General features: G+C 47.7%; 1 protein-coding gene across 1 annotated transcript in view; it reads left to right on the forward strand.

Annotated features, from left to right (window-relative positions):
• Gfra2 (GDNF family receptor alpha 2) overlaps positions 1-27,542 on the forward strand; it is a 93,966-nt gene that overhangs the window by 6,757 nt on the left and 59,667 nt on the right. Inside the window, exon 3 of the mRNA XM_021181643.3 lies at positions 4,514-4,597. Within this exon, the coding sequence (XP_021037302.1) occupies positions 4,514-4,597 (84 nt within the window). The remainder of the gene's footprint in view (positions 1-4,513; positions 4,598-27,542) is intronic.

Raw genomic sequence — 27,542 nt, forward strand, 5'->3', positions numbered from 1 at the left:
CTTTTGGGGTTGGAGGGGAGGTGGGGAGATGCTGTCTCCAGGCTGGGATGAAATCATACTACACAGGGGAGGGACACACTAAGAGTGGGCAGATGGAGAGTGAGACACATCAGGGTGAGGCCTGAGAGTTGAATCTTCATGAAGAACTGTAGGTAACTGGACAATCTAGATCATGGATTGGAAGGATGGGAGGCTGGGAGGAAAGAGATCTGGTGGGCAATAGGAAACCTGGATGGTTTTAATTCAGAGTTCAAGGGATCTGATCAGACTGATGCTTCAGAAGATTATCCATGTAGTTCTGGGGGCATTGGTCAGTGGTAGGGATTGTGACCCCAGGCAGGAGTAATGGTGGCAGGTACAGGACAGGGCAACCAAGGAGAAGATGGATCTGAGTGCTTCTTAACAGGGTAGAATCAACAGGTCTTTGGCAGCTACTGCCAATGAGACAGGAAGAGAGAGACTTCCAGTGCCTGCAAAGTAGACGGCGGCAGGGGGCTTGATGTTTCTCTGGGGCTCCCTATCTGCCGTTGGTCAAGCCCTGCAGACATGCAGGCAAGGAGCTCAGGGGAGGATATGGTTCTAGAGAGATTCTGGGGTGTACGTCAGCCCATGTGTGGAACCTGGAGCTAAGACAGTGGGTACAGTCACAGAGCAGTGGGCCGTGGAAGTGTCTCCTGGACCACTGCTGCCACTTGGGTAAGCCTCCTAGGAGCAAGCTTCTAGGAGCAGGGCGTTGGTTAGGGAAAGAATGGAAGCAGGGATTGGACATGATGAACACAGATAATTTTTCTCAGAATTTTTTTTTTGTGAAGAGGACAGAAGGAATGACCTATTTTCTCTTTTAAAGATGTCTAAACCCCAAAGGAGGATGGATGGAGAGGCTAGGGGAAGACACAGGAAGGTTCGCTGTGCATTTGTGCCTCTGGGGATGAGGAACAGGGGTGGGTCCAGGACCAGAGCTGGGCCACTAACCTAAGATGAGAGTTTCCTTGCAGAGTACCAGAAGGGAAGGATGAAAGGAAGGAGTAGAGTCCCGAGAGAGGGTTCTCCAGCAGTTACCATGACAGCTCAGATATGCTCTGAACATATAAGTAAGAAGTGTGTGCATTTAGTAATGGTATGACTGTCATCAAGATCAGAGTAGTTTTGTGGCTTTAGGTGGCCACTTCTCCCTAGCAACTCCATTCTGATAGCTAAAAGGCACCGAGGAAGGTAAGGCTATCCTAACACATGTGTACTTCTCCATACGTGACACGAGGAACCATTCACCGAATGGTCTGCTTCCGGTGTGCATGTCGGGAAGCCTCCTGCTTCTGGAAATGGATGGTTCTGCCTTTTATTTTTCATTTACAGAGCTTTTAAGAAGTAATTATTTTGTTATTATTTTTAATTATGTGCAGGTGTGTATGTCTGCATATGGTTATGAGCACATGAGTACAGGTGACCATGGAAGCCAGATTCTCCGGAGTGAAAAGAGTTTCAGACAGTTGTGAGCCTGCAGGGAACTGAACTTAGGTCTTCAGACACTCAGTAGGGGTGGGCTAGCTTGGGCTACATAGCAGGAGACAGGGCAGGTGATAGAAGAGCTGACTAGAGGTGCCCCAGGCTGATCGGCTTTCTTAGCAGGAACAGCACTATCACCTTGGTGGCATTGCTCAGGACAACCTGTGATCAGAAGCAGGAGAGATGAGGCATTTCTCCGTGGTGGCAGCAGTGAGCCCAGTGCTTATATATTTGGTTGTCACTACCATGTGATCTTCAAGGCCCCTTGGGACTTGGGATCCTTCACCATACCTCTCTCTCTCTCTGGTTCTATGTCTTGAGATGATTTTTGAGTTAATTCTATCAATGACCACCTGTTAACACTACTTACTGCATACCTCAGAGGGTACTGGCTCCGCAGAAACGGGAGTACCTCTGCTTTCCAATGAGAGTTCCAGAAATACATCCCATCTTGTCCCTTTCTACAGAAGTGTGCTTCTTCTCTGTGAAAGATTACGTCTAGATCTCAGGGCTGCATATTCTCCATCAGGAGAAGCCAGGAGGCCTTTGAACCTATGAGTGATAAGGTCTACCCAAGAGTTAGTTATTCATGGTAAGGTTGAGCCATTCCCCTAGAGGAGGCTGTAGAGACTTTCTCCCTGCACATTCATAATACTTAGTAGTGGGCTGGGGCTAAGAGGAGGGCAAGAACCATTGAAAGAGGAGAGGAGATGGGAGAGATGATTGTAGGGATCGTCCTCCAATTCTTGGTTTCTCTCTAACCCTGAGGTGGATGGGACTTGCCCAGGCTTTTGCTTCCTCCACCTAAGGCCAGGACCTACACGGGTAGTAGGAGCTGAGGTTGCACTGAAGGAAGGGGAGCCAGTGGGTCGGGCATAATGGCCTCTGGAGAGGTGGCCACTGAGTTTAGGGAGTCAGAAATGTCATACATTAACCTTGGTGGTAGGGAAAACTGAGGCACAGGGGTAGAATAGCTGTCCAGGGTATACAGCAAGTTGGTGGCTGAGTTCAGGGGCCTTACACTATATCAAGGTTTCTTTCAGTTGTGCTGAGGGTGATCCCATAGCCAGGACAGTGATGTGGGGTCTCTTTTCTCCATTATCACAACTGTGTATGGCCATGGTGGATACCACCAATGGCTGCTCCAAAGGTGACTCTGAAGTTCAGGGTCCACAAAGAGCAAAGGCCCACCCCAAGTGACAGTTCCCAGGATCTGCATCCTGATTCTGGCTTCAGTAGCCCAGGCCTGACATTTCCTGGTACACCCAGCTGCAGGACCAGACCAATTAAATGACAGTGGGTTTAGAGAGGAGGAACCCCTGGTTAGCCAATGGTGTGGGCTGCCCTACAGACCAGACACAAGGCTGTGCTTCCTGTAGTTGGGCAAGGTGGCAGTTGGACAGTGCTGGGGAACAGTCCAGGGGCAGCAGAGCTCTGACCATAGGGTCTATTGAAGAGCCGCACAATATCTTGGGGAGTGGCATATGGTGAGAGAGCGCTGTGCTCTAGGGCTGCCACCCTGGGTTTAAAGCCGGGCTCTGCTGCTTACTAGGCGAAGAAACGAAATCACTTTGGAGCAAGTGACTTACTCTGTGCTCCCTGCTCCTTGTCAGCACAGTAGGTGAGCAATAGTGCCTAGCTCGCAAGGTGGTGAAGAAGAGAGTAAGTTAGTGTGTCTGAAGTATGTTTGATGTGCAGAAAGTGCAACACAACTTTTATTTTTTTTTCTCCCTACAAGAACTCCCAAGTTCTTAGATTGTTTGGCTTTAATACAAGGCAGTGCCTGGGGGCCCTGCCCCTAGGACTCTCCCAGGGGAGAGTAAGATAAATCTTAGTGGGTACAAAGGACTGCACTTAGACCTTGAGAGGCAATGGATCAAGTTTCGATTCTACTGGGGCACATACTATGTATGCTGGGGGCTGCCTGGCACACAGCATTTCCCATGTGGCAAGATGCAGGCTAGAATTCCTCTTAACAGGAGGAAGCGAGCTTCTTCCAAGTGCTTTGGGTGTCTGTGGCCAAGGTTGCAGCCCCCTTCTGCAGTGAGGAAAGTATTGAGCAGCTATGAAGCATCCTAGAGCTAGCTGGACTTCCAGTCCTGGCTCTCTGTGGCCTCTTGGGTTAGATGAAGGAACCTCTTGCAGAGGTGGTATCTGTTCCCTCTGGTAGGGACATCCTGCATAGATACTGCTCACTCAGGGTCTCTGTAGGCAAGGGTGCCTGTCTGTGGTGCCAGGCCCTGCTGGATAGGAAATCAATGTGAGAGGCCGTGGGTCACTCCCTGTCTGCCCCTCCTCGTCACCACACACACAGTCTGAGTGAGTTTGCATTGATTTCTCCTCACTGGTCAGGTCTCCCGAGGATGTGCCTCTTTCTTGCAAGGTGTTTGCAGAGGGCATGGGATTCTTGATAATGTGGTGAGGGTCTCCTGGGTATCCCGGGGCCATTTATTTCCTGTCATTCACTTGCTTCTCTACTCCAAGCCTCCGACGTCCTCTGATGCTCTGAGGAGGCACAGGAGCTAACAGGTAGAGGAGAGGTTGGAAGCTTGTGTGTCGGAGGCCAGGCAGATAGGAGCATGGGGTCAGACCCTTTACCTAGTGACATTTAATGTTCCCAGCTAGACTCTCTGTGATAACATGAGGTGAGGCCAAGGGGAAACAAGGAAATTGAACTAAAAAAATCTTAGTAAGACCCCTGTCTCCAGATCCTGTGATGTGTACTTGACCTTCTGAGGGCCATTGTTCTTTCCGGACTCCCTTAAAGAGGATTGGTCCTGCAGGGAGGTCACGTGACAGGCAGTGCCACTAGGCATACCTGCTCTAGCTGGTGAGAAATAACTTGTCTCTACAAAATGAGCTCTCATCCCTACCTTGCCAGCACAGCATTTTCCACCTTGGCAAGGGCTGCCCTCGTTCACATCCTGGGGTGTGTTAATGGGACTGTCGCTGTCTAATGGGAGTGCTTTGCCTGAGGGAAGCCCGCGTCTCACATCCACCTTTCTTCCAGGTGAGGAGTTCTATGAAGCTTCGCCCTATGAGCCTGTGACCTCCCGCCTCTCGGACATCTTCAGGCTCGCTTCAATCTTCTCAGGTAAGTGACCCTTGCTGGTGCGTGTTCTGTTTCCTCTCACCCCTGGGGTGTGGCCCATTCATCTCTCGGACTCAGGTGCTTTTCCTGGTCTTTCATTGACTCTATGCTTCACCTGCCTGCTCCTCACCATTTTTTGAGCTTTAGCTCTTGGCTTCTCGGAAGCTGTGTGGCTTTCTTTGGGCAGCGGTGCCTGGAGTTAAGCGTTTGCCTGGTTCCTTGGTGGTCATGGATAGGTCTTGAATCTGAAACCCAGTGCCGTTTTGATGGCTTGTGGTTCGTCTTACCCTTGCTTCTGTTTCTGCTTCTCTGGATCCTCAGTTTGGCACTTTCTTCAGCTATGTTGCTCACTATCCTCTTTGTGCCTCAGTTTCCCCCTTTGTGAGGTGAGGAAGCCCTCATGTGCGTGGGTTAGCAGTGAGTCAGCGGACTATAAAGCACGTGGCAGGTGGAAGGACTCTTGTGTTCTGGAAATACTGGTCGTGTTGGTTGGTGGAGATTTCGGGTGTTTCATCTTAAATATCCAAATCCAGAATGCTTTAAAAATTTCAAGTATGTTGAGTGCTGAGACAGTGCCACAGGGGTAAACTCTACAATTGACCAGATGAGATGGGACATAGTGAAAAGGCAGGTGTACTGAAGTTATAATAAAAGCGTCCCTTAAGGTTGTGTGTATCAAATATGCATGAAACAGTATCATTTTGTGTTTGGGTCCCATCTCTATGACATCTCATTATGCATATGCAAATATCCCCAAACTGGTGACCATTGGAAATACTGAGTATTTGCCTGGTCCTTAGCAGCTCAGGTAAGGGATCCTCTGCTATTTTTGTGTTACCACCATCTAGTCTGCACTGGGTTTTCCTTCCATTGCTTGAGCCACCAGAGGTAGGAATCTCCTGGGTGATTCCCTTGAGGAATGAGAAAGACCGTGCTGGGCTCTCACTTTACCCTGTTGGGTCCATGCTTAGGAATGTGAGCAGAGACTCAGCCAATAAAGCACTGCCTTTGCAAGCATGAGGGCTCATGTTTGATTCCCAGCCCCCATGTGAAACTGCTGAGCATGGCTGTGCAAACTTCTAATCCCAGCGCTGGGGAGATGGAGGCAGGGGAATCTCTGGGGCTCGATGGCCTCGCCTGCTTGGTGAGCTCCAGCCCATAGGAGACCCTGTCTCACTCCGTCCCCAAGAAGGCAGTTAGGACTCCTGAGAATGGTGTCTGATGTTATCCTCTGGGCTCTATATGCACACATATGTGGACATACATGAACACACGTGCACACACCTGTACATACACAAATGTCTGTGTGCATACATACACATTAAAAATATTAGAAAAAAGAGCTCTATGGGTTTGTGACTCTTTCTTCTTGATATTCCCTTGGGCATTTGGTAGGCACTGGGGCTGGCATGGTCTATCCTAGAATTGTATTCTCTGTCTCTGTCTCTCTGTGTGATTGTATATGTGTGTGTGTGTGTGTGTGTGTGTGTGTATGTATGGGCGAGTGTATGTGTATAAGTGTGATTATGTGTGTTCTGTTCTTACAGGTTCTCTCCCTCCCTCCCTTCTTCTCTCCCTCACTCTTTCTCTTTCCCATCCTCCTCCTCTTTTCTTCTCCTCCTCCTCCTCCTCCTCCTCCTCCTCCTCCTCCTCCTCCTCCTCCTCCTCCTCCTCCTCCTCCTCCTTCTTCTTCTTCTTCTTCTTCTTCTTCTTCTTCTTCTTCTTCTTCTTCTTCTTCTTCTTCTTCTTCTTCTTCTTCCTTCTTCTTCCTTCTTCTTCCTTCTTCTTCCTTCTTCTCTCCCTCTCCCTCTCCCTCTCCCTCTCCCTCTCCCTCTCCCTCTCCCTCTCCCTCTCCCTCTCCCTCTCCCTCTCCCTCTCCCTCTCCCTCTCCCTCTCCCTCTCCCTCTCCCTCTCCCTCTCCCTCTCCCTCTCCCTCTCCCTCTCCCTCTCCCTCTCCCTCTCCCTCTCCCTCTCCCTCTCTCCCTCTCCCTCTCCCTCTCCCTCTCCCTCTCCCTCTCTCCCTCTCCCCCTCCCCCCTCTGTGTGTGTGGTCAGCTCTTACAGTCTGTATATGTGTATGTGATTGTGTGTATGTGTTCAGCTCAGTTCTCATAGGCTGTCTCTGTGTTTGTCTCTATATGTCTGTCTCTGTGTTTCTCTGTCTCTCTCTGTCTTTCTCTGTCTCTGTCTGTCTGTCTCTGTTGCACTCTCTCTCTCTCTCTCTCTCTCTCTCTCTCTCTCTCTCTCTCTCTCTCTCTGTGTGTGTGTGTGTGTGTGTGTGTGTGTGTGTCAGCTCTTACAGGCTCAGTGGTCAGCCTAGAGCTTGTTCTCTGAGTTGCTGAACACAAGGGTCTGGGCTCCAGGCTTTGGAACCTTCTAAGGTTCTTCTTACTCTACACTCTGGTTTTTAGTAGCAGCAATAGGGACATTTTGGCTTGACCAGCATCTTCTTGTGCATTGTAGGATGTTTAGCATTGTCTCCAGAGTTGTCTACGGATGCACTTATATGTCCCCAAGGTGTGAAAAGCACAAATGTCTTCAGACACCGTCAAATGTTCCCTGTGGGGCAGAGCCACTGCTTGTTGAGAAGCATTGCTCCAAACTGTCAGGCAAGGTTTCCTAGTCTCTAGATCAGTGATTCTCAATTGCTATCTCTCTAAGGAGGCAAGAATAATTCCTTCAGCTAGAGGAATTAACTTGGTGTCACAGGGTTGAGTTTTGGATGACTACCAGCCACTTGGAATGCCCATTTATTTTTGTTCATCCGAGGACCAAGTTATTCTGCTTTGACATGCTAGCGTCCCTTCGCCTGAAGATGCCTCCTTTAGATGATCCTGAGAGTGGTATCTGTGCTCCTGGTGGAAGAGATCCTGGATTCTCAGAGGAAGCGAGGTCCCAGCAGATGTCTTGGTTGAGTCCTATCACTGTACAAAATACTGATGTCACTAGTTCACAGAGGAAAGCTTCACTCCAGCTCACAGGTTCTAGATCACAACCGGCTCTCTTGGGGTGGGGCACCCATTATAGTATGTTGGGATGCATGTGGCTGTGGCATGGAGCCAAAGTGCTCCTGTCATGCCTGGGAAATGAGATAGAAGAAGAGAAAGAGACCAGGACCCCATAGTCTCTCTGAGGGCACACTCTCAATGATCTAAAGACCTCCCCTAGATTCCACCTCATAAAGTTTCTAGTCTTTCTCATAGTGCCAATCTGGGGACCATGCCCTTCATATATGAGCATTTGGGGCTCTTTAAGGTTAAAAATCTATAGAGCTAGGCACAGTGGCACATGCCTTTAATCCTAACACTCAGAAAATGGAGGCAGAAGAATTGCTAGTTTGAGGACAGCCTGATCTACACAGTAGGTTTAAGGACATCCTGGACTAACAGATTAAGATCCATCTCAACAAAACAAAACAAACTATTCAAGCTGTAGTAGCTAGAGAGTGGCTATCTGGACATGGCCTTGAGTCCTTGTGGTGGTGGTGGGGATGGTAGAAGTAGATGGGGAATCTTAAAGCTGGCCAGTTACATTACCCTGCCTTGAGTTGCCACTGCTATAGGCTCCTATCAGTAGCTTTGGGCTTAGAGCAGGCTTCCTTCTGGCTCTGACTGTGGGTGATAGTGATAGTGTCTTATAATTTTGCCCATCCTATGTGGCTGGGTTATATGACTGACTGACCAAAGCCCCTTCCAACTGGCATTCTAAGTCTCCGTTTTTGATTAGTTTGGAGTACAGCTCCTCCATGGGTTGGTCCTTCTGAGGCTGTGCTCTGAGGCTCACATGCAGGATGAGGACATTGTTGGCCTAGGTCTGCTGAAGTGGGGGGCACACAGGGGGTCCAAGTGCATCCAACGTACCTGCTACACATTGGTCAGATGCCAGCTGATTTCTCCGGTGTAGATAGGTGCCTTTGGGTTTGCTCTGTGAATGCTGGAGGTCTGTGGTCCTCACCGTAACTCCAGCTCCTGTTGCTTCCTGGATTCAAACCATAAGTGTCTTCTAGCAGACAGATCTTTATGTAATAGACACTTGGCACTCTGTGGGACAAGGCTGTTGACAAGACAAACGAGAAGATCACTGAATGTGCAGCTTACAGAGCCAAACGCTCTCTAATGGCTCTTTTGCTTAGTGATAACTGAGTCATGGGTGGCTCTGGAACTCTGTGTTCCAGTCCACTGCCCACCATCAGGAACAGGCATAGAGGCATTTTCATTTGGGTGTGACACGATCCCTGTAGGATAATGTGTTTGAAGCTTGGTGGTGATTTTTACGGGGGTGGGGGTGGGGTTGCCTGGTGTAGGTAGGTTACCCTAAGTAGACCTTAAAACCTAGCCCTTCTTCCAGCCCAAGCTTCCTGACCCATGCTATGTGGAACAGGTTCCTTCAAGCTTCCGTTTTCACAGACCAACCTACTCAAGCCCCCATCCATTCCCTACCATGATGGATTGTACCCCTTTGAACCACAAGCTAAAAGAAACCTCTCTTCCTTTGCATGGCCTCTGTCAAGAAGCTAATGCACAGTCCTATTGACTCTTCTGGCAGATGGTGGACTGTGACACAGAGCTCTAGAGCCATATCTGGCCCAGTTATCCCTGAGCATCAGGTGGCAAGATGCTAGCTCTGTAAGCTGCACAGCTGTTGACCTCCTCATTTGTCTTGTCAATACCCTTGAGGAAGGTTCACTGAGACCAACCCTGAAGTTGTTTGAGGGAGTAGCACTCTCTGGAGAGGCAGCTAGAGAGGGGAGGCCCTGGTGAGAAGACCCTACTCAATACTGGTCCTATTCCAAACGACCAAGGAAGCCCTTATGGGGCGTTCAGCAGAAAGAAGGTGGGAAGCAGAATCAGGAAGCCAGATGCTTGTGTGATGTGCTCCAAATCCCCCATAAGGCTTTGGACACATGGCTTCCCAGCTCCAGATCTGAGATTCACCCCCAACCCCCCACCACCCTGAGAGACAAAGACTCGAGTTTGAGCTCCCTCATCTTTTTTTTTTATATTTTTATTAGGTATTTTCCTCATTTACATTTCCAATGCTATCCCAAAAGTCCCCCATACCCTCCCCCCTACTCCCCTACCCACCCACTCCCACGTTTGGCCCTGGCATTCCCCTGTACTGGGGCATATAAAGTTTGCAAGTCCAATGGGCCTCTCTTTCCAGTGATGACCGACTAGGCCATCTTTTGATACATATGCAGCTAGAGTCAAGAGCTCCGGGGTACTGGTTAGTTCATAATGTTGTTCCACCTATAAGGTTGAAGATCCCTTTAGCTCCTTGGGTACTTTCTCTAGCTCCTCCATTGAAGGCCCTGTGATCCATCCAATAGCTGACTGTGAGCATCCACTTCTGTGTTTGCTAGGCCCTGCTCCCTCATCTTTTGTCCCACAAGCTTGGACCTCTGGCTATCTTAGGTCCCTGCCTAGCTCTCCATGGATTGGTGTCTTTGGGCAGGGTGACCTGAGATCCTGTACCCAAGCAGTGGGTTTTAGTGCGTGCTGCCCTGTAGAATGACATGTAGTAGACAGGAAGTGGCTCACCACTTCCACATGTCTTTGCATGGCTGTGTGAAGTCCCTCTACCATTTTTCTGAGGAGCCTGTGTTGGGGAGTACCAGCTCTTCTACTACCACTACCAGCTGGGGCCTGTGGAAACTGGGAGGCTGTTGTATGTTAGAGGTCCTCTTGCCTTTATCTTTTTATCGTTTCCTCTCTGAGGTTTGAGGCTGTGCTTGTTATAGGGACCCCTGGAGCATGAACCCTTCATCTTTCTTGGGGTTCTTGGAAAGTCCTTCTGGGATTCAGTTGACAAGGAAGGCTGCCAGAATTCTTACCACACCCTCTGTATGCCTGAGGCCTTGGGGAGGGCACAGACTAATCCCTCTCCCCTTTTCTTCATAGTCTTACTCAATACTTCCTGGGTTCAATGATGGGCCAGCCAGTCCCATCCTAAGGCCAGCTAGGGGCAGTGTGGCTGTCGACTGACTGCTCAATAGCAATAGAGATGTTGAAGCATCTAACGTTGGAAGCCTTTACTTTAACATGAAAAGGGAAATCTCATGAAGAAGTTGGGCTTGCTTTGTTCTTTGAATTCAAACTGTCCTTGAAAACATACACCAGAGCATTTGAAGAGGTGTCTGGCATAGGGGTCACAGGCATAGGGGTCATGGGCCAACAGTCCTGGGAACAAGTCCTGTCTTGGTTGCTGAATGTGTTAATCAGTTTTCTATCCTTGAGACAAAAGAGCTGAGGGAAACAATTTGGATGGAGGGAAAGTTTATTTGGGCACATGGTTTTAGTCCATGGTTGCATTGGGCCTTGTTGCATTGGGCCTGTGGTAAACAGTAACACACCATGGTGGAAGTGTGTGGTGGAGAGGAGCTCCTTGCCTGATGATAGCTGGAAAGGGCCACAGTCCTAATAACCACTCTATGGACATGCTCTCTGGCCTGACTTCCTTCATCTGGGCCCCATCATCTCAAGGTTCTATCAGCTCCAAAGCATCATCATCAGCTGGAGACTCAACATCTGGGATTTTGGAGGGCTTTTAAGAGACTGTGTGTTCTTGGGCCTTAGTATGGTCTTTTTTGCACTGAGGTGGCTACATCTGTAAACTGGGCATATGCTGTATACCTTCAGGGATGGCAAAGAGGCTTTAGTGAGAATGGGTTAGGGGATGTAGCTTTTACACACAGAGACTGAGTTGGGCTTGCTAGTTGGTCATCTTCTCTCATCTGGATCTGGGCAATGGGGGCAAGAGGTTGTTTAGACAGGATGCAGGGTGCTGAAATTAATTGATCATCTATTTTGTCCCAGGCTTCTGTGACCTCCCCAAATGCAGCTGGGGGTAGAAAAGGTAGAGAAGAAAGCAAAAGCTTTTAAGCAGAGAGTTTCTCTGAAAAAGATTCTAAGAAGATGACCCGGAGCTAGCAAGTGTGTGGGTCCAATGGAGGGTGAAGGATGTGGCTGGGTATCAGTGAACAAGGAGGACTGGTTTGGACAGGCAAGGGTGTCTCTGACAGCTAAGGGGCCATGACTAAGGAACACAGAGAAGTGATAGGTAGATGGTGCTATGTCATTAGCCTCTGCCTCTGCATTCCAAGTGAGATCCCTGGGGGGAGTCTCCAGGGTCTACATCCCACTAAAGCATTGTTTAAGACATAGGTTCGAAGCATATCTGCCAATCAACCACACTCTGTTTTCTGCAAAGAAAATTGAGATTCCAAGAGAAGGGATGGACATAGACTAGGGTTCAAGTTCCACTTTGAGCTCTGCCTAGCATCTCCTTAGAAATATGCATGGGCCAGCAGAAACACCTATCTTCTAGGATAAGGATCAAATAAGACAATGTAGGTAAGCACTTTGCAGGGAGGGTTGCATGGAAATACGTGAGCTATTTAGAAACGATCAGGGAGGAACTTCTCCAAGGTCAGATGGTGGCAGGGTCAGTCTAGATGACATCTGAGAAATGGCTGTGGACCTCTGGTTGACTTGGTGTTACCTACAACAGTAAACAGAGTTTGTGGGGGCTGGAGAATGGAGGTGACCGGGTGATTTTTTTTTAAGAGGACGGTGGCACCCTAAGGCTTAGTTGAAGTCTTATTCAGTGTTCACCTTCCAGTAACTAATTGGGCCAGGTGGTGACTTGTGAGAGACCTGAGCTCAGGGGTTTTCTGTGGCTTGAGGGGAGAAGGTTGGCTGTTCTACTCTAACAGGTCATCTAGCTTGGATGGATCACAGAGAGGGCTAGGGACGGTCTTGTGGGTGGGCCTCATGGCCTCCTTTTTGTGGTTGTGGAATAGGAGAGAACTTGTGCCCAGGAAGCCTTGCATATGGCTTCTGAGAGGGAACAAACACTGCTCTGTTCTTGCTTTCATGGCACAGTACTTCATCATGGTGCTCGTCCTTCGGTTTCAAGCAGGTGTGCATGTCTGTCTCCTGTGTGTGCATTCTTCTTCATACCTCCTGGGTGCATACTTCTGCACTTCACCCCAATTACACAACCCCTGAGAGCCTAGAATGAAGACTTTGAGGTCTGCTAGTTTTAGCATGGAATCCTGGCCTTGCTCTACTAGCTGTGTGACCTCTGGGCTACTTGGCGCTCTTGAATCTCATCTGTAGATAGAATAGGTCAGTTGACTTGTGTAATGACGTAAGGAAAGTTTCTCATGTGGTATGTGGCACACTGGAGTACCCTAGATAGTAACCATTGGGAATCAATGTCTGGGTATTAGAGGGAGAAAATGATTTAGTCTGAGTGTTAGATCTGCCCAGGAACAGGTAACTGAGGTTTCCAAACAACTCTGAGACGTTCCATGTGTGATGGATTTTATGAGTTCTGAGGTGCAGAGATGAGGTATACCTTGCAAGGGCACAAGAAATGTTCACAGAGAAGGTGGGGTGGAGGTGGGCCATTAAATTAATATCATTTAATTCAGTCCATGTGAAGTGTGTCCTGGAGAGACATGGAGTCCACTGCTGCACAAGGTGAGACCTGTGCCCTCAGTGTACAAGGGAATGTACATTCAGCTGCGGCACCCTATAGGTAGTTCATTGTCCATGTGGTTCAAACTAAATGCTGTTCCAGGATCTCAGGGGAAGCAGAAAACAGCAGTGCCTGGGGCTATCAGGGAAGTCTTAGTAGATGAGAAAGGGGAATGGGGAACCTGGGAGAGATTCTTTCTTTCTTTCTTTCTTTCTTTCTTTCTTTCTTTCTTTCTTTCTTTCTTTCTTTCTTTCTTTCTTTCTTTCTTTCTTTCCTTCCTTCCTTCCTTCCTTCCTCCCTCCCTCCCTCCCTCCCCCCTCTCTTTCTTTCTTTCTTTCTTTCTTTCTTTCTTTCTTTCTTTCTTTCTTTCTTTCTTTCTTTCTTTCTTTCTTGTGTGTGGTATTCATACCTTGTGTATACCTGTGTATCAAGGCCAACCTCAGGTGTTGTTCCATAGGTATAAGGATCTTGCTTGGGTTTTTTTTTTTTTTTTTTGGTTTGTTTGTTTGTTTTTTGAGACAGGGTTTCTCTGTTTATCCCTGGCTGTCCTGGAACTCACTGTATAGACCAGGCTGGCTTTGAACTCAGAAATCCACCTGCCTCTGCCTCTCAAGTGCTGGGATTAAAGGCATGTGCCACCACTGCCCGGCTAAGGACCTAGCTTTTTGAGATAGGGTCTTTCATTGTCCTGGAGCTTGTTGAGTAGGTAAGGCTTCGGAGCCAATGATCTGCTCAAATGTGCCTCCTCTTGCACTGGGATTACAAGAATGTGCCATTATACCTGGATTTTTCACAGTTGTCCTGTAGTTTGAACGCAGGTCCTCATGCTTGTGTAGTAAGGACTGCGGATGGGTTTTTCTCTCTAGCTCTGACATTTCTGACAGCATTATGGCTGGGAAGCCTGGCTAAGCTTGTGCACAGGGCCCGTGAGCTCAGGGAACATTGAATACTGACTGTTATGGCATAGCAGTACTCGAGGGAGGTAGCTGCTTGGGCAAGAAGGCTCAGCCCTAGGGAGGTGGGTTGGGCTCTCCTTGGGAGAAGGGATTTATCCCTAGGCTCCAGAGTCAATTCACTTTGAAGAACACCCCAGCAGCTCTGGAGGGAAGGTTGGGCCCTGCTGTATGCATGGGAAAGACCCTGTCATGCCAGCCTGCTTCTTCTAGTTTCTTGGACCACTGCGCAGGTGTGCATGGGCCTTACAGTCTGGGCTATGCAGAGTGATGAAAGGCTCAGCTGTCTTGTCCAGCAGCCAGGCTCCAGTGAGACAGCCACAGAATGGAGGATGTCAGCAGGTGGGTGGGCTGGAGGAGCTGGAAGAGCGTAGCCCCTCCCACCCCCTTCATGGTGGCTCAGGCGATAAACTGCTTATCCTCAGGTTGTCTTCCTGAGCCGAATGCAGAAGTGTATTATTTAAATTTCAAAATCCCATTCTTCTTCTAACAGCTGTCAGGGACTCTGAGTGTCAATGGAAATTGGGCTTTAGCCACAGCTCTGTCACCCCTTCTGTTCCCCCCGCCCCTTTTACAGAGAAGTCTGCTGGCCAGGGAGAGGAGGGGTGACTTGGTGAGGGCCAGTGACCCATGGCTGTGGCCATGCTCATGCAAGGCTGGGACCATCAGAGAGAGAGAGTCAGCCTCTCCACCTATGGGGATCTAGAGATCCTTACACACCTCTTCTCTCTCCATTTTCTTGTTTCTGTAAAAGGTGGGTGACTTCAGTCTCCTGTCAGTGGGTGAGAGGATTTGCTGGCACTGAGGTGTGATCAGGATGTTGGTGACTTCATTTCTGGTTGCCTTTGTGTTCAAGGAAGAAAAAAAAAAAGGAGCAGCATCAGAGAAGAAATTGAACCTAAAGGCATGCTTTTTAATGGTAGACCTTCAGGTGCTCTGGCTTAGGTAGGTCTTTTTTGCAGGTGAAAGTAGTTTTCTTTTGGTTCTTTCATTGCGTAGGCAGCCACCTGATTGCTTCTTTTGTGCATGATGGGTTCTGCTGGCATGTGAGGTGGTTCTTGGCTGGACACTTTCTGCCATCATCAGCTCCTGAGCTGGCTCTCTTGGGATTCTGTACACTGCAGTTGGCCCCTGCTTCAGCCAGTTTATCCTGATAAAAGTCAGTTGTGAGTGATGTGAGTTCCCACACTTGATACACTCCTCCCCACCACATCCATGCATCCATCCATGCATCCATGCATCCATCCATGCATCCATCCATGCATCCATCCATCCATGCATGCATGCATCCATCCACCCATATGATCTGGGCCCAACAGGGTGTACAGAGAAAGGACCACAGCAGGGGGAGAGGTCCATGTGGAGACACAGGATGGATTGAGAACAGGGGTATTGTAAGTGTGTGTGTAATACATGTGTGTGTATGTGTACATACATGAAGTAGTGTATCTGGGCTGATGTGTATTGGTTCAGGTGGTGTGTGTATGTGAGTGTGTTTGTGGGGTGGTATGTGCGTGTATTAGCCTTTTGTATGTATATAGATATGTGTGTCAGGATGTACAAATGGCATGTATCTAGTGGGTATGTGTATGTAAGTGTGTACAGTTACATGTGAGTGTGTGAGAATGTGTGGTGATATGTGTTTATGGTATGGTTTGTGTATGTGTTTATTATGTGTATGTGGTGATATGGATGTGTGGTAATATGTGTTTATTTATGGGATTGCTTATATGTGTGTGTATTGGCTGTGTAAGTTAGAATGTAGATGTGGTACATGGATTGCCTTGTGTATGTGGGGCGGCATACATGGAATGTATGCTATTATGTGTATGTGTAGTAAGTAGGTTGTGTGTGCATTTATGTGTATAGAGTGTGTTTAATGTGTATAGCTGTATACATGTGAGTTAATATGTTGGGTCGTTTATGTGGTTTTATGTGGATAGTATAATTGTGTCTTATGTGTTTGTGTGGTGATTTGTATGGGGTGTTGGATATGTTTAACATGGCATGTCAGTATGTGTGTAGTGGTGTGTGTGGGAGTGACTGTGAATTTGGGGCAGTGGCTTTCTGCCTGTAAATAGAAAAGGAAGAAGAGGGATGGGCCAGAGCCAGGATGGTAGAAAGATAGAGGCTGGAGACATGGCTCTCCCCAGGTCAGAACAGAATCCAAACTGCTGCCCCTTAGGGAGCAACCCCAGCCACCTTTCTTGTCTTTCTGAAAAGTTCTGAGAACTTGGTTTAGGGATGAACACTGGAGAGATTTAGAAGATAGGAAGGCATTCTGGTCTGGCCCACAAAACAAACAATCAATCAATCAAACAAACAAAACAAACAAAGAAGAAAAAAAATAACTTCCTTAAGAGTGTATATAATTTGGGGTATTCTTAAGGGGGGACTGTTTCCATGGGCCCTCTTCTGGAAGCATTTGCTCCCAAATATTTCCAGAAACCCCTGGTGTCCCATATCCTCATTTAGGTGTAGAGGATGCACCCATAACTTGAACCAAAGATTCTCTGTACTTATGGAACTGAGGTAGTACAGATATGGAAAACCAGAAACCGGCCAAGGAGCAAATTAACAGGAAAAATATAATTGTGACAATTGCTAAGCTGACACTAAAGTCAGATGTTGAATGAGATTATTATGAACACCCAGTTATGACTCCCAGAAAGAACCTAGCATGGTAGATCAGGGGGATGGTAGGTTTGATACAGGTAGGGAAAGACCCCAGTGGGGAATATGTGTGGGGGTGGTACCTTCAAAAGACCATGTAGCTACAGCCCTGAGTGTAGTGGAGAGTGGTGTTATGGGAGGGGAATGCTGTGGTAGGTGGCACTGTAAGTCAGCCGATCAGGTAGTTAGGAGTTGGAGTTTTAATTGAAAAGTGATGGGGAGCCTTTGGGAGGATTTTAGATGCCTGCGCAACACATTACCGATACATGCATTTGAAAGTTACTCTTGCTCAATGGGAGAGTGGATGATGATGAGGAAGCACGGCTGTGGGCAAGCGTGGGACCAAAGTCAAGATGTTTCTGCAATTGTCCAGGTCCAGGACAGTCAGAGGAGACTGGAGCAAACACATGGGCTTGCATTAGATTACATAGGTATATGGAGTCAGAATTATGGCTCAATCACATTTTGGGCTTGTACATCAGTGATGCTGCCATTTATTAGGATGGTAATGATGAAGGAAAGGACAGAGTGGGATGGAGTGGTCTAGAAATCAAGAATTCGGTTTCGTCTGTGTTAGGATAGAGATGTCAGATCAACCTGCACTGGGAAATGCCAAAGTCAGGGGCAATGTGTACAGAGATGGTGGTATAGAGATGGCATTTGGAATGGTGGAAGGAAAAAGTTTATAGTCTGAGAGAGATGTGGGGGTGGGGTGGGGAGGCTAGGATCTAAAAAGCAGAGGGCTAAGATACAGGCTGTGGAGGAAGAGAACATCTGGGAGTCAGGGATGGGGTGGGAGCTGGTTAGAGAAAGGAAGTAAAGGTTACGAGGTGTAGCCAAAGTCAAGCAAGACAGGCTTGGAGACATGACCACCTCCCTTGACTGTGTGGAGCTACTCCAATCTTCTGCAGAGCCCATGCGATGGGTAGATGGATTTGGTGGACATCACCCTCTCAGGCTTTACTGTGAAGAAGAACAGCTAGAGAAGGGGACTGGTGGGCCAAAGTGAGGTTTTGTTCTGTTTGGGGACAGGTAGCAATGGTCATGTGTTTGTTCTCTGCGCTGGATGGGACATGACAGGGAGAACATGGAGGGCACAAGAGGGGAGTGGGGGGGGGCACAAGAGGGATGTCCTTGAACGGTGAGGAGGGATGTGAGCCACATGGCACACAGGAAGGAGCACAGGAAGCCAGGTGGCCTCTGGCAGGGACATTCTGCCTCTATAGTAACAGAAGGCAAATCTGGGTTGCAGGTGAGATAAGCTGGTTGTTGCCAGGGAAGGATGGCGAGGGACTTTCTGTTCAGCTCTTTTGTTTCCTTAAAAAATGGGAGGCAATGTTCTGTCTTCTGAATGTTCGAGTATACCCCATCTCCCACCCAGGCCATGCGCTGAAATATTAATTCTGAAAGTGATGGTAACTAGAGGGCTTTCACGTAATATTTTATGTTTGTGTATATGTGTGTCTGCATGAGCTTATGTGCACCATGTGTGTGAAGGTACCCATTGAAGCCGGAAGAGGTCATACCCAGAGGAAACAGGGTAATGAGGGGTGGGTCCTCTTGACTGAACTAATGCTCCTGTAGAAGATTGCCCAGAGAACTCCCTTATGCCATTGGACAAACAAGGGCATAGGGAGATATGATTGTCTGTGAGCTGAAAGTGAGTGCTCGCTAGACAGCTTAGACTTCCTAGTCTCCAGAGGGGAATTCTGTTACTTACTGGCCACCTGATCTGTATTTTTTTTTTTTTTGTAGCAGCCTGAACACACAAAAACCAGTGTTGTCAGATTAGAACAAAGAGAGAAGAAACAACAGCCCAGAGAGATTGAGTCAGGAGACGCTGTGAGATAGATTTTTAAAATAGGCTATTTGAGACTTGAGTACAGGAATTTCAAGTGAGAATAGTCATTTTGCATGGTGTGTCTCTGAGTGACACTTGGCCGCCGAGCCAGCATGGAGATGGAAGGTGGCTTTGCTCCCTTTCAGATTAGAGTGTTAGAGGAGGAGCCAATGAGGTGATGTGTTTGCCCTGGAAGTTCAGCCTGCAAAAGGAATGTTTGAGGATGGGGTGCAATGGTGAACAGGGTTGACAGAACAGTGACCAAGTTTCAGGGAGGGTGACAAATTTTTGCTAGAAGAGGAATCCCCGAGAGAAAGCCATGGAGGTGGGAAGAAGGTGGTGCAAGGTTGGGATGTTGGTATGGATATCAGTGAAAACAAGCCTGGGGCATGACTCTGGCAGTGGGGAGCAGAGGAGTGGGGAAGAAGTAAGATGACATTCCAAAGCATTCAAATAGATTCTTGTTGTTGATTTCCATTGCTTTTGCCATTAATCAAGTTGACTTCTGGTGGGCTGGCCTGATTTCAAACTGTCTGCCTCCTCTAAAGAGTACTCAGGTGGTCGTGGTTTTGCGTTGGGATCACTGGGCTTGAGTTAGGACTCCCAGGGCATGTCTGGGCAGGGCCGTGCTCTGGGCATACAAAGTAGGGGAGAATGGGGATTCAGGACCTCTCAGGTCTCTGGACTTTGGATGACAACTGAAAGGAGTGGGAGGTGGTATGTTGAGCATGTTGGGAATGCTAGAATTGGTCCTGTTGTCTCTTGGGGGGAAACTAAGGTACCATTTTCTGTAGGTTGATTAGGAGCTTCAGGAGTGGGGGACAGATATGAGAAAGGGTCTGAGGTCCTGCTATGGCAGATTTTCTGTATAGAGAAGAGGAGCTCTGGGGATGGCCTTTTGTTCATGGAGTGGGAGACTGAGGGACCTTCTTTTCTTTGAGCACAGTGTATAAAGGCAGGAGCACATGGATCTGACCTTTTCCATTGGCAAGGTGTGATGGACATTGCCAAAATGGAGAGAAGGGAAGAAGTCCTTTCCAGCTGGGCATCTTATTTTTAAGCAGGCTCTTGTTGCTTATATGCTATGAATTGGAGACTCCGAGGGCCATTAGTAATGAGCTTTTCATTATGGTAAGAAAAGCACTAGTGGCAGACGATTATACAAGGAAAAACTCATTTAGCACAGAGCTTGGGTGGGTCCAAGTCCAAGACTGGAGAGCGGACAGCAGTAGTTCTTTATGAGGGGCAAGAGTGGGAACAAATGGTTACATCTTGAATCTGAGTAGAAAGGCTGATGCCAAACTGAGACTTTTATGACAATCCTCCCTCTCTCTAGAACCACTAATCCATGCGTGCTACCTTCCAAAAGCGTGTACTCAACCAAGAAGAGACATCCCGGTAACCCCCACGTCCAAGGTTCTGTCATCTCCTAGGAGCAGGGGATTAACCAAAATTTCAACCAATGGGCCCTTACAGGACATGCAAATTAATTCAAACCACAGTGGATATTTTAGTTGTTATCATTCTGCTTTGCCTTGGATGTTACCTGGATGTATAAAGGATGAACATTTTGGCCCCATCTTGCAGAAGAGATAAATGAGGTGCAGAGAGTTTCCTGTAACCTCTACACATTTTTTTCTGTTAGCCAGTAGCCAATGTCTAGATAGTTTCACCGCCCACACTACTTCTGAGCCAGAGTGTCCACTCTTAACAACAACCAGAGACAGACAATGAAGCCTAGGAAGTGAAGGAAAGCTTTTGTCTGTCTGTGGTCCTCATCTCTTCTGCTCTAGACTTTGGGTTCCAGGCAGCTGGGAGCCTTCGCCGATTAGTATTGGTATTCTTCCAGCAGACCTTGACCTGTGGTAGGAGAGAGTTCAGAGACTGATGGCTACGAAACTAAAGCTGCAGTTGGGTGGCCTCTTGAGGACAAGAGATGATAGTTAGGTTATAGCACGGGATCCCCACTTCCGTCCATTCTTCTGTGCCTCTCCTTCCCCCTCTGTCTTTCCAGTCGATCATCCCACTCTGGTACAGTTTGTTTATTCTTTATCTCCTTGTTAGCCTACAATGCTACTTGCTTGAGGTCTGTTGATCATCCGCTTGACTCTCCTTCATCTCCTTCATGTTTGAAACTCTTGATTTCATGCAATGAGACCCTCTTGATTTCTTCCAACTCAGGTTCCATTGCTTCTTAGCCTGTACTAAACATGGGCATCTATGGTTCTGCCCACTTCCCCTTTAATCACTACTTTTATGCTCAACCTAGGCAGTCTTGTTGAGTTAGGCCACCCCTATGTTAGTTATGACTAGTTTGGTGTCTAACCCAGATGCCTCTCTGATCTTTCTGTTTTGTCACCACTTCCATTTGGGCACTTGTGAATTCTCTCATACGAACCAGGTTTCATCCTGAAATAATTAATCCTGCTCCCCTCCTTCCTCCCTAGTATTCTTTGTCTAATGAATCATCACTATCTACCTGAAAACGCTAATCTTCTCCCTCTCTGGAGTGTGGCTCAAGCAGCCTGGAGCTCACCTCTTTAGCTGGTTTCATCCATGTCCTTTCTTAGTATACCAAAAGTATACTTAGTATAGCTTACTCCATGTGTTGATGAATGAGTTATTGAGTCTTCTCCTTCCAGTGCTTATCACTAGAGGAAAGCCTGAAGTTCTTACCCTGTCCTACATGAAGCTTCAGTCACCCCATTCTTTCTTTCTTTCTCTTTTCTAAATTGGGAACACGTCAAACCCATGCCTGTATCCAGGCATGTGACCTTCCTTTTGCTTGTAACGCTCTGACCTTGGATTTTCATGTGTGCTGCTCCTCCTGGTCATCATCCTCAAATTAATGTCACCTCCAGGCAAACAAACAGTCTGCATCCCATCTCCTTATCATTCTTTCCCGAACTTTGTTTTTTCCTTCGCTACCCTCTCCAATCCATTAAATTGTTTTATGTGTCTGTGTCTTTTTTTTGTCAGTTTTCCTGTCACTGGAACGAAAATCCCTGGAGAACAGGGACTCCATCTTTCAAGGCCTTGATGTGTAGTCAGTTCCTGAAAATGTTTGTTTGAGTGACTGCTGACAGTCAGGCCATGGTGCTGTTGGTGGAGGGTCTTTGTGTGCACACACATGTATAAATGAAGCTGGGACCAAATGACCCCTGGGCAAGAAGGGAAGTAGAACTATCTAGGTCCCTGTGACTTGTAATATTCCAGAAGGCTGTGACTCTTGTTTCTGCCACCTGTTTGTGGTTGGAAAGACTGCCTTGATGGTTGGGTGTAGGGAGGAGGGAGGAGGAACGAGGAACAAAACATATCTGAGAATCATCCTCAGGTGACAACAGAGCTCCAGGCTACCTTCTGCTCAAGTGGCACTGCTCAGTGGTGCTCTAGGGGTACCAGGTGTGTGTGTCTGCATGTCTGTCTGTGAATGTGTGTTTGGTGCTAGTGGTCACTAGCCCCTGGGCCTTGTCTCTAGGTTGGGCTCAAACTTTGGAAAGCAGCTTAAGAGTTATGGGTTAGGTACAAAATCCAAGTGCCAGCCATAAAGCCTGTGGCTCAGTGGGTCTTTGGATAGTGGAGATTATGAAGTCTGAGTACCTCGGCTCATAGCTAGCCTCCTATTTCTGAACACATACATGGTGCAGCTGGAATGTGAGTTGTGTAGGATGCACAATTAAAATGGAAAGGTAGTGGCTTTACTATGTCAGCTCCAGAACTAGTAGAGACAGTACCATGTAAGATATATCTGTAAGTACTGAAGACTTTAAAGATTGAATCAATTAAAGACAAAGTTAAAAATTTTACTTAAGAATTAAGGGAGTTAGGCAGGTTTGGTAGTTTAGGACTGTAATCCCAACCGTGTGGGAGGCTGAGGCAGAAGGATCACATGTTCAGGGGGTCTCTGGACCATAAAACGAGTTCAAAGCCAGGTTGAATAACTTAGTAAAAATGGCTGGTGGAGTAGCTTAGTGGTAGAACACTTATTCAACCCACCGTACCTCCTCCCCACACCCTTAAGGAAAAATATAATTAAATATTCACTGAAGCTATACTGTCGACAGGGCTAAAATTTGGTGGGCTGGGTGACTGGTTTGGCAAACTCAATTCTATATTAAATACAGAGCAGCTATTTAGGGAATGCCAGTGGCATGACATGAAGGGTGCTGTGATATCTGGGGACAGCCTGGTGCTTCAGATAGACCAGCTCAAGTGAGTGCTCCTGGCAAGGAAAGAGAACCAAGGCTGGGGTGTGGGAGGCTGGTGTCAGATCTTTTGCTGCGAGGTTCATTACCCATCTTTTCTCCTCCCTTGCCAAGGGAGGAACAAGAAAAGGAATAAAGAAGCCAAGCTAAGTCTCTGGTGGGCCCAAGTTGCTGTAGGAGAGATTTACTGAGGTTTTGGAAAGTGCCAAGTGCAATCGAATCCTGCCTCCCTCTCCCCTGGGCAGCTGGGCACCATGGACATCTTGGCCCATCTCTGCCCTCTCTCTACAGGCCCAGGGGACCCATATAAAACACGTGTGGCAACATCTGTCAGGGATGGGCAGTCCTAGGTCAGGGGGCCTGGCATCCATTTTTAGTTTCCTGGTCTGTGTTGAGATCTGTGTGGTCTATGCTATCTCCACAGTGGAATGGATGGAGACTGAGAGGACCTAAGCTTCCAGAATCTTCATTTCTGTCTACTGTAAGTTTTCTATTATTTTCTTTTCTTTTTTCTTTTCTTCTTCTTTTTTAGCTGTAGGCTGAGGTTGAGGGACTCCAGAGGAAGAAATTTGTGTGTGGAATCCTTCCACTGCTTCCTCAGTGGGGACTTAAGTTTCCAGGCACTAGGAGAGAGGCCATGGGGCGGGATGAAATATAGTAGGCAGGAAAGAGGCAGTCTGTGCCACAAACCTGTCACCTAGGCCAGCATGCACCTGGCTGTGTGCTGAGCCCCATTCTTTGCTGTGCACGACAGATACTCAAGTAGGCGGCTAGGCTAGTTCTGAGGGGGTGGCTTTCTCTACAGTGGGGCACCCCCCCCCCCCGCCATCCCTTTGCCCCCTGCGGACTCGGGGGGGGCATCTTCCTCACATCCAGGCAGTTGTTCACACTGCTGCATTTCTTGATTTTTTTTTTTTCTTTTCTAGGAAATTTACCAAGTTGAGGCCCAGGGGTTTACATGTCCTACCCCATAGCAAACACTTTGACTATTCAAGCTCCAAATGGAAGCCACTGGGGCTATAATTACACTGGCATTAGCTATGAACACTGCTGTGAGGAGGGGAACAGAGCACCTGGGGGGAACCTAGATGCAGCCACAGGCCTAAATTAGCTGTTGCTCTGTTAGCAGTTGTCAACTGCTTCTCTGCAGCGGCCCCCCTTCCCCCTCCTCCCTGGCCCCAGGCCACACTCTCTCTTTCACACTCTCTCTCCTGCCAGCCAGCAGGCATCTAACAAGTGCAGGGAGGACTGTCTGGTACAGGAGAACACCCCCACAGAGGCAGGCCACACCAGCCTTTGTGCTGACAGGCGGCCTTGGGTCCTTGCACAGCCTGCTGAATGGTTGAATAGCAGCTCAGAGGACTGCTGCAGAGGTCAAGGCTCCAGCCTGGCTAAGGCCACTGCCCGGCTGACCTGCGCCCCTACTCCTGTTTCCTTGCTCCTTTCCCCATTTCTAGGCACGAGTTTTCTTCTCTTCTGCTCAACCTTTGTTTAACTGTTCCCTCTGCCTGGAACCCCATTTCCTACTTCCTCTGACATACTTGGTCAGTTTTGGTAAAGAAAATCAGTGTGACCATGTCCCCCCAACTCCAGATGGGTCTTTTCCTCTGCACTCTAGCCCTTTCCAGAAGAACTCAGCATTAGCATGTACACAGATGGACGGCACTTCTGTCCCCAGCTGTTGGCTGGGGAAGTACCTGGTCTGTCCGTCTGTCTGCCTGCTTGTCTGTCTATATGTTTGTGTGCCTGTACATACTGTATATGAATTTATTTAGATTTGTATGTAGTGTATGTGTATGAGTGGTATATATGTTCTCTTTATGTGTGCGTACACATGTATACACAAGTGGATGTGCATATAAAGGCCAGATCAACATCCCGAGTCTTCCTCAATCACTTCTCCACTTTATTTTTTAAGGCAAGATTTCCCTTGGACTCTGGAGCCTATTTAGACTGGCAATGTGCTTCAGGGCCCTTCCTCCCTCCTACCTTCCTCCAGGGGTCCTGGGCATCCAAGCTCAGGTCTTCATGCTTGTGTAGCAGATACTTTACCTACTTTACCTGTATCTCCTCAGCTAAAAGCTGTTTTTCTTGGGGGTGGTGGTAATAAAATAGGAAAATGAATCATGATTCCTTTCTGGCTCAAGTTTACTGCAACCTGTCTCTTTTCTCTTTCTCTCTTTTTTTAATCTCCTCTTTTCCTTCCTTTTCCCCATTCCACACTTTTTTTTTTTTTTTTGAGACAGAGTGTCCCTCTGTAATGCACGAGGGCAGGGGACTCACTTACAGCTGAGGTTGACCTTGAACTCATGGCAGTCATCCTGCCTCAACCTTCTGAGTGTTGAGACTACAGAAGTGAGCCATCAAATCTTGTTTCTGTTTCCATCTTAAAGAGAATCAATGTTTGTAGGGCAGGTTCACCCTCAGGCATGATTTTGGGAAGACATGAGGACCCCACACCCCCTGCTCCTCACCTTCCCCACTGCCAGAATCCTACTCCAGGTAGGATGGACTCTGTTACAGCCAACAGCAGTGATAGATACTGATACCACCTGAGTTTATAGCTACTGCTCTCAGGATCCACTCTTGATATAACCCTTGGGTTTGGAGTACATGCGTTGTACCTGCTGACCATTGCAGTATCATGTAGAGTATTTCATTGCCTTGAAAATATCCCGTGTTTTGCCTACTCATTGCTCCCTCCCACAACTTCTGATAGCCACTGATCTTTTTGCGGTCTCTATTGTTTTCTTTCTCCCAAAATGTCATGTTCCCGGTATCTTATGCCCTGCTGCTTTCGTGAGTTTCTCATGGTGTGACAGCTCATTTCCTTTTATCACCAAATAATCTTCTGTTGCCTGTACTCCCGTCCTCTTCATTTCACCATGAAGAGAGGGGACATTGCTCTTCCCAGTATTACAAGGTTGCTCATGGCAAAGCAGTGTTTTGTGGATGGTTCACCCCTGAGCTCTTCCACTCTGGCCTTCTGGTGTCTTCTTGCCCAGGCCACCATTAAGACTTGACTAAATGCAGTCTTGTCCACTGTTACCTGGTTTATGCCAGCTTTGCCTCCTTCAAAATATAAACAAGCTTTCAAGCATTTACTGTAAACTGAGCACTGTTCTTGCTATATTTGTTCTTTATATGGAATCCTCACTGAGTATTCATGTAACAAACTTTCGATACATGGAGGCTAATGATGTCTGCTTTAATTTGATACAAAGAATGAGTTAAGTGTCAGCACTGTGGCTTCTGCCGATGTATGCTGTGTGGAAAGCAGGCCATTTTGGGGGTAAATGTTGTATAGGGAGTGCTTGGACTGGTAGGTGAGAACTCACAGCTCAGCTAACCCTTTGAGCAGAGACCTGAACAAACTAATCCATATTGTTCTATGATTATTGAGAGGAGACCCTTGTACATCAAGGACATACCGAGTGCAGAGGTCCCAAGGCCAGGCCACCATTGGCCTGTCCCAGGAAGATCAAGGTGGCTAGTATTGGAGTAGAGTGACAGTGGGGTGGGGAGGGGGAGGAGGAGGAGGAGGAGAAGGAGGAGGAGGAGGAGGAAAAAGAGGAGGAGGAGCAAGGTTAGACAGAGGAGAAGTGCTGCTTAAAAGAAACCTAACATGCTGTGCACATGGAATTCTAAATGTTCTGGTAACCACATTAAAAGAAAAAAGGGGACAGGTGAAATTAATTTTGATACTATGTTTAACACTTCATGTCCAAAATATTATTCATTCAACATGTAGTCAAAGCAAAGAAATTATTACTGAGATACATATTTTGCTTAATAAGCTTTTAGAATCTGGTGTGGGTCTCCCAATCTTCCAGTTCCATGTCCAATGGCTGTCGTTCTGGACAGTGCTCATGCTAAAGCCACCGAGTGAAGCCGGTGGATATCCTGGAACACTGGTATTACGTCTCTGTGCTTTAGGTTCTTAAAATTCACACCAGCTGTATGATGAGAGAAGATTATTGTGGGGTGCTGTGAAAACTGGGGGGCTGGGCATGGTGCTGACAACTTGGAGAAAGCTGGTAGTGGCAGTGAGAAATGTATTCTGGGCATGTTTGGAACATAGATTTCCTGGTTTTCCTAATGTGCTTTGTGAATGAGACAGGAGTCAAGGATGGAGTTGTGTTGTATGGCTTCCTACAGGAGGATTAAGTTGACTGTCAGTTGAGCCACTGGGGTCTGGGTTTGACACAAGGGTGTTGGGTTTTCAGGGAGTAGTGTTAAGTAGAGGTAAACAGGTGAGGTCAAGAGAGGTCTCAGGATACAGAAGCTGTTTGTTGGTTTTTAATGGCCCGGGATGAGATGATAGCCTCAGGTCCCCAGAGAGGAGGGCTGGGTTCTGAAGAGCACAGACAAGAACCAACAGGGCCACCTGAGCAGGAAGTTATCAGGGAGTCCAGAATGAAGGCAAGTAAGGAGGGAGGCTCAGGTAGACAGAGCGAGATGGTGGGAAAGGCTAGGCCTGTGGGTTCCTATCAGTGATGAGGGAGAATAACAGCTGCTGGGCTAATGTAGGTCTGAGAGAAAATGTAGAACAAGACCCGGATGAAGAAGACAAATAGTGGTTTGTTTTAAAGGGGAACAGAAAATGGGGCAGCTGCTTAAGGGAATATGATGACCATGAGGAGACCCTCCTCCCCTCTAATTAACAATACCCACTCATATGACCAATGTGAATGTTCTAGCAGACAGGGCAAAGTCATGATGCCAAGGCCAGAAATCTATGAGGAATTTCTCATGTTTACAAAGTTGCATTGGTGACAGGTCCTATCTTGCAGA

Source organism: Mus caroli, unplaced genomic scaffold (genome assembly GCF_978045245.1).
Source record: "Mus caroli unplaced genomic scaffold, Mus_caroli_1 scaffold_12, whole genome shotgun sequence".
Lineage (NCBI taxonomy): Eukaryota > Metazoa > Chordata > Mammalia > Rodentia > Muridae > Mus > Mus caroli.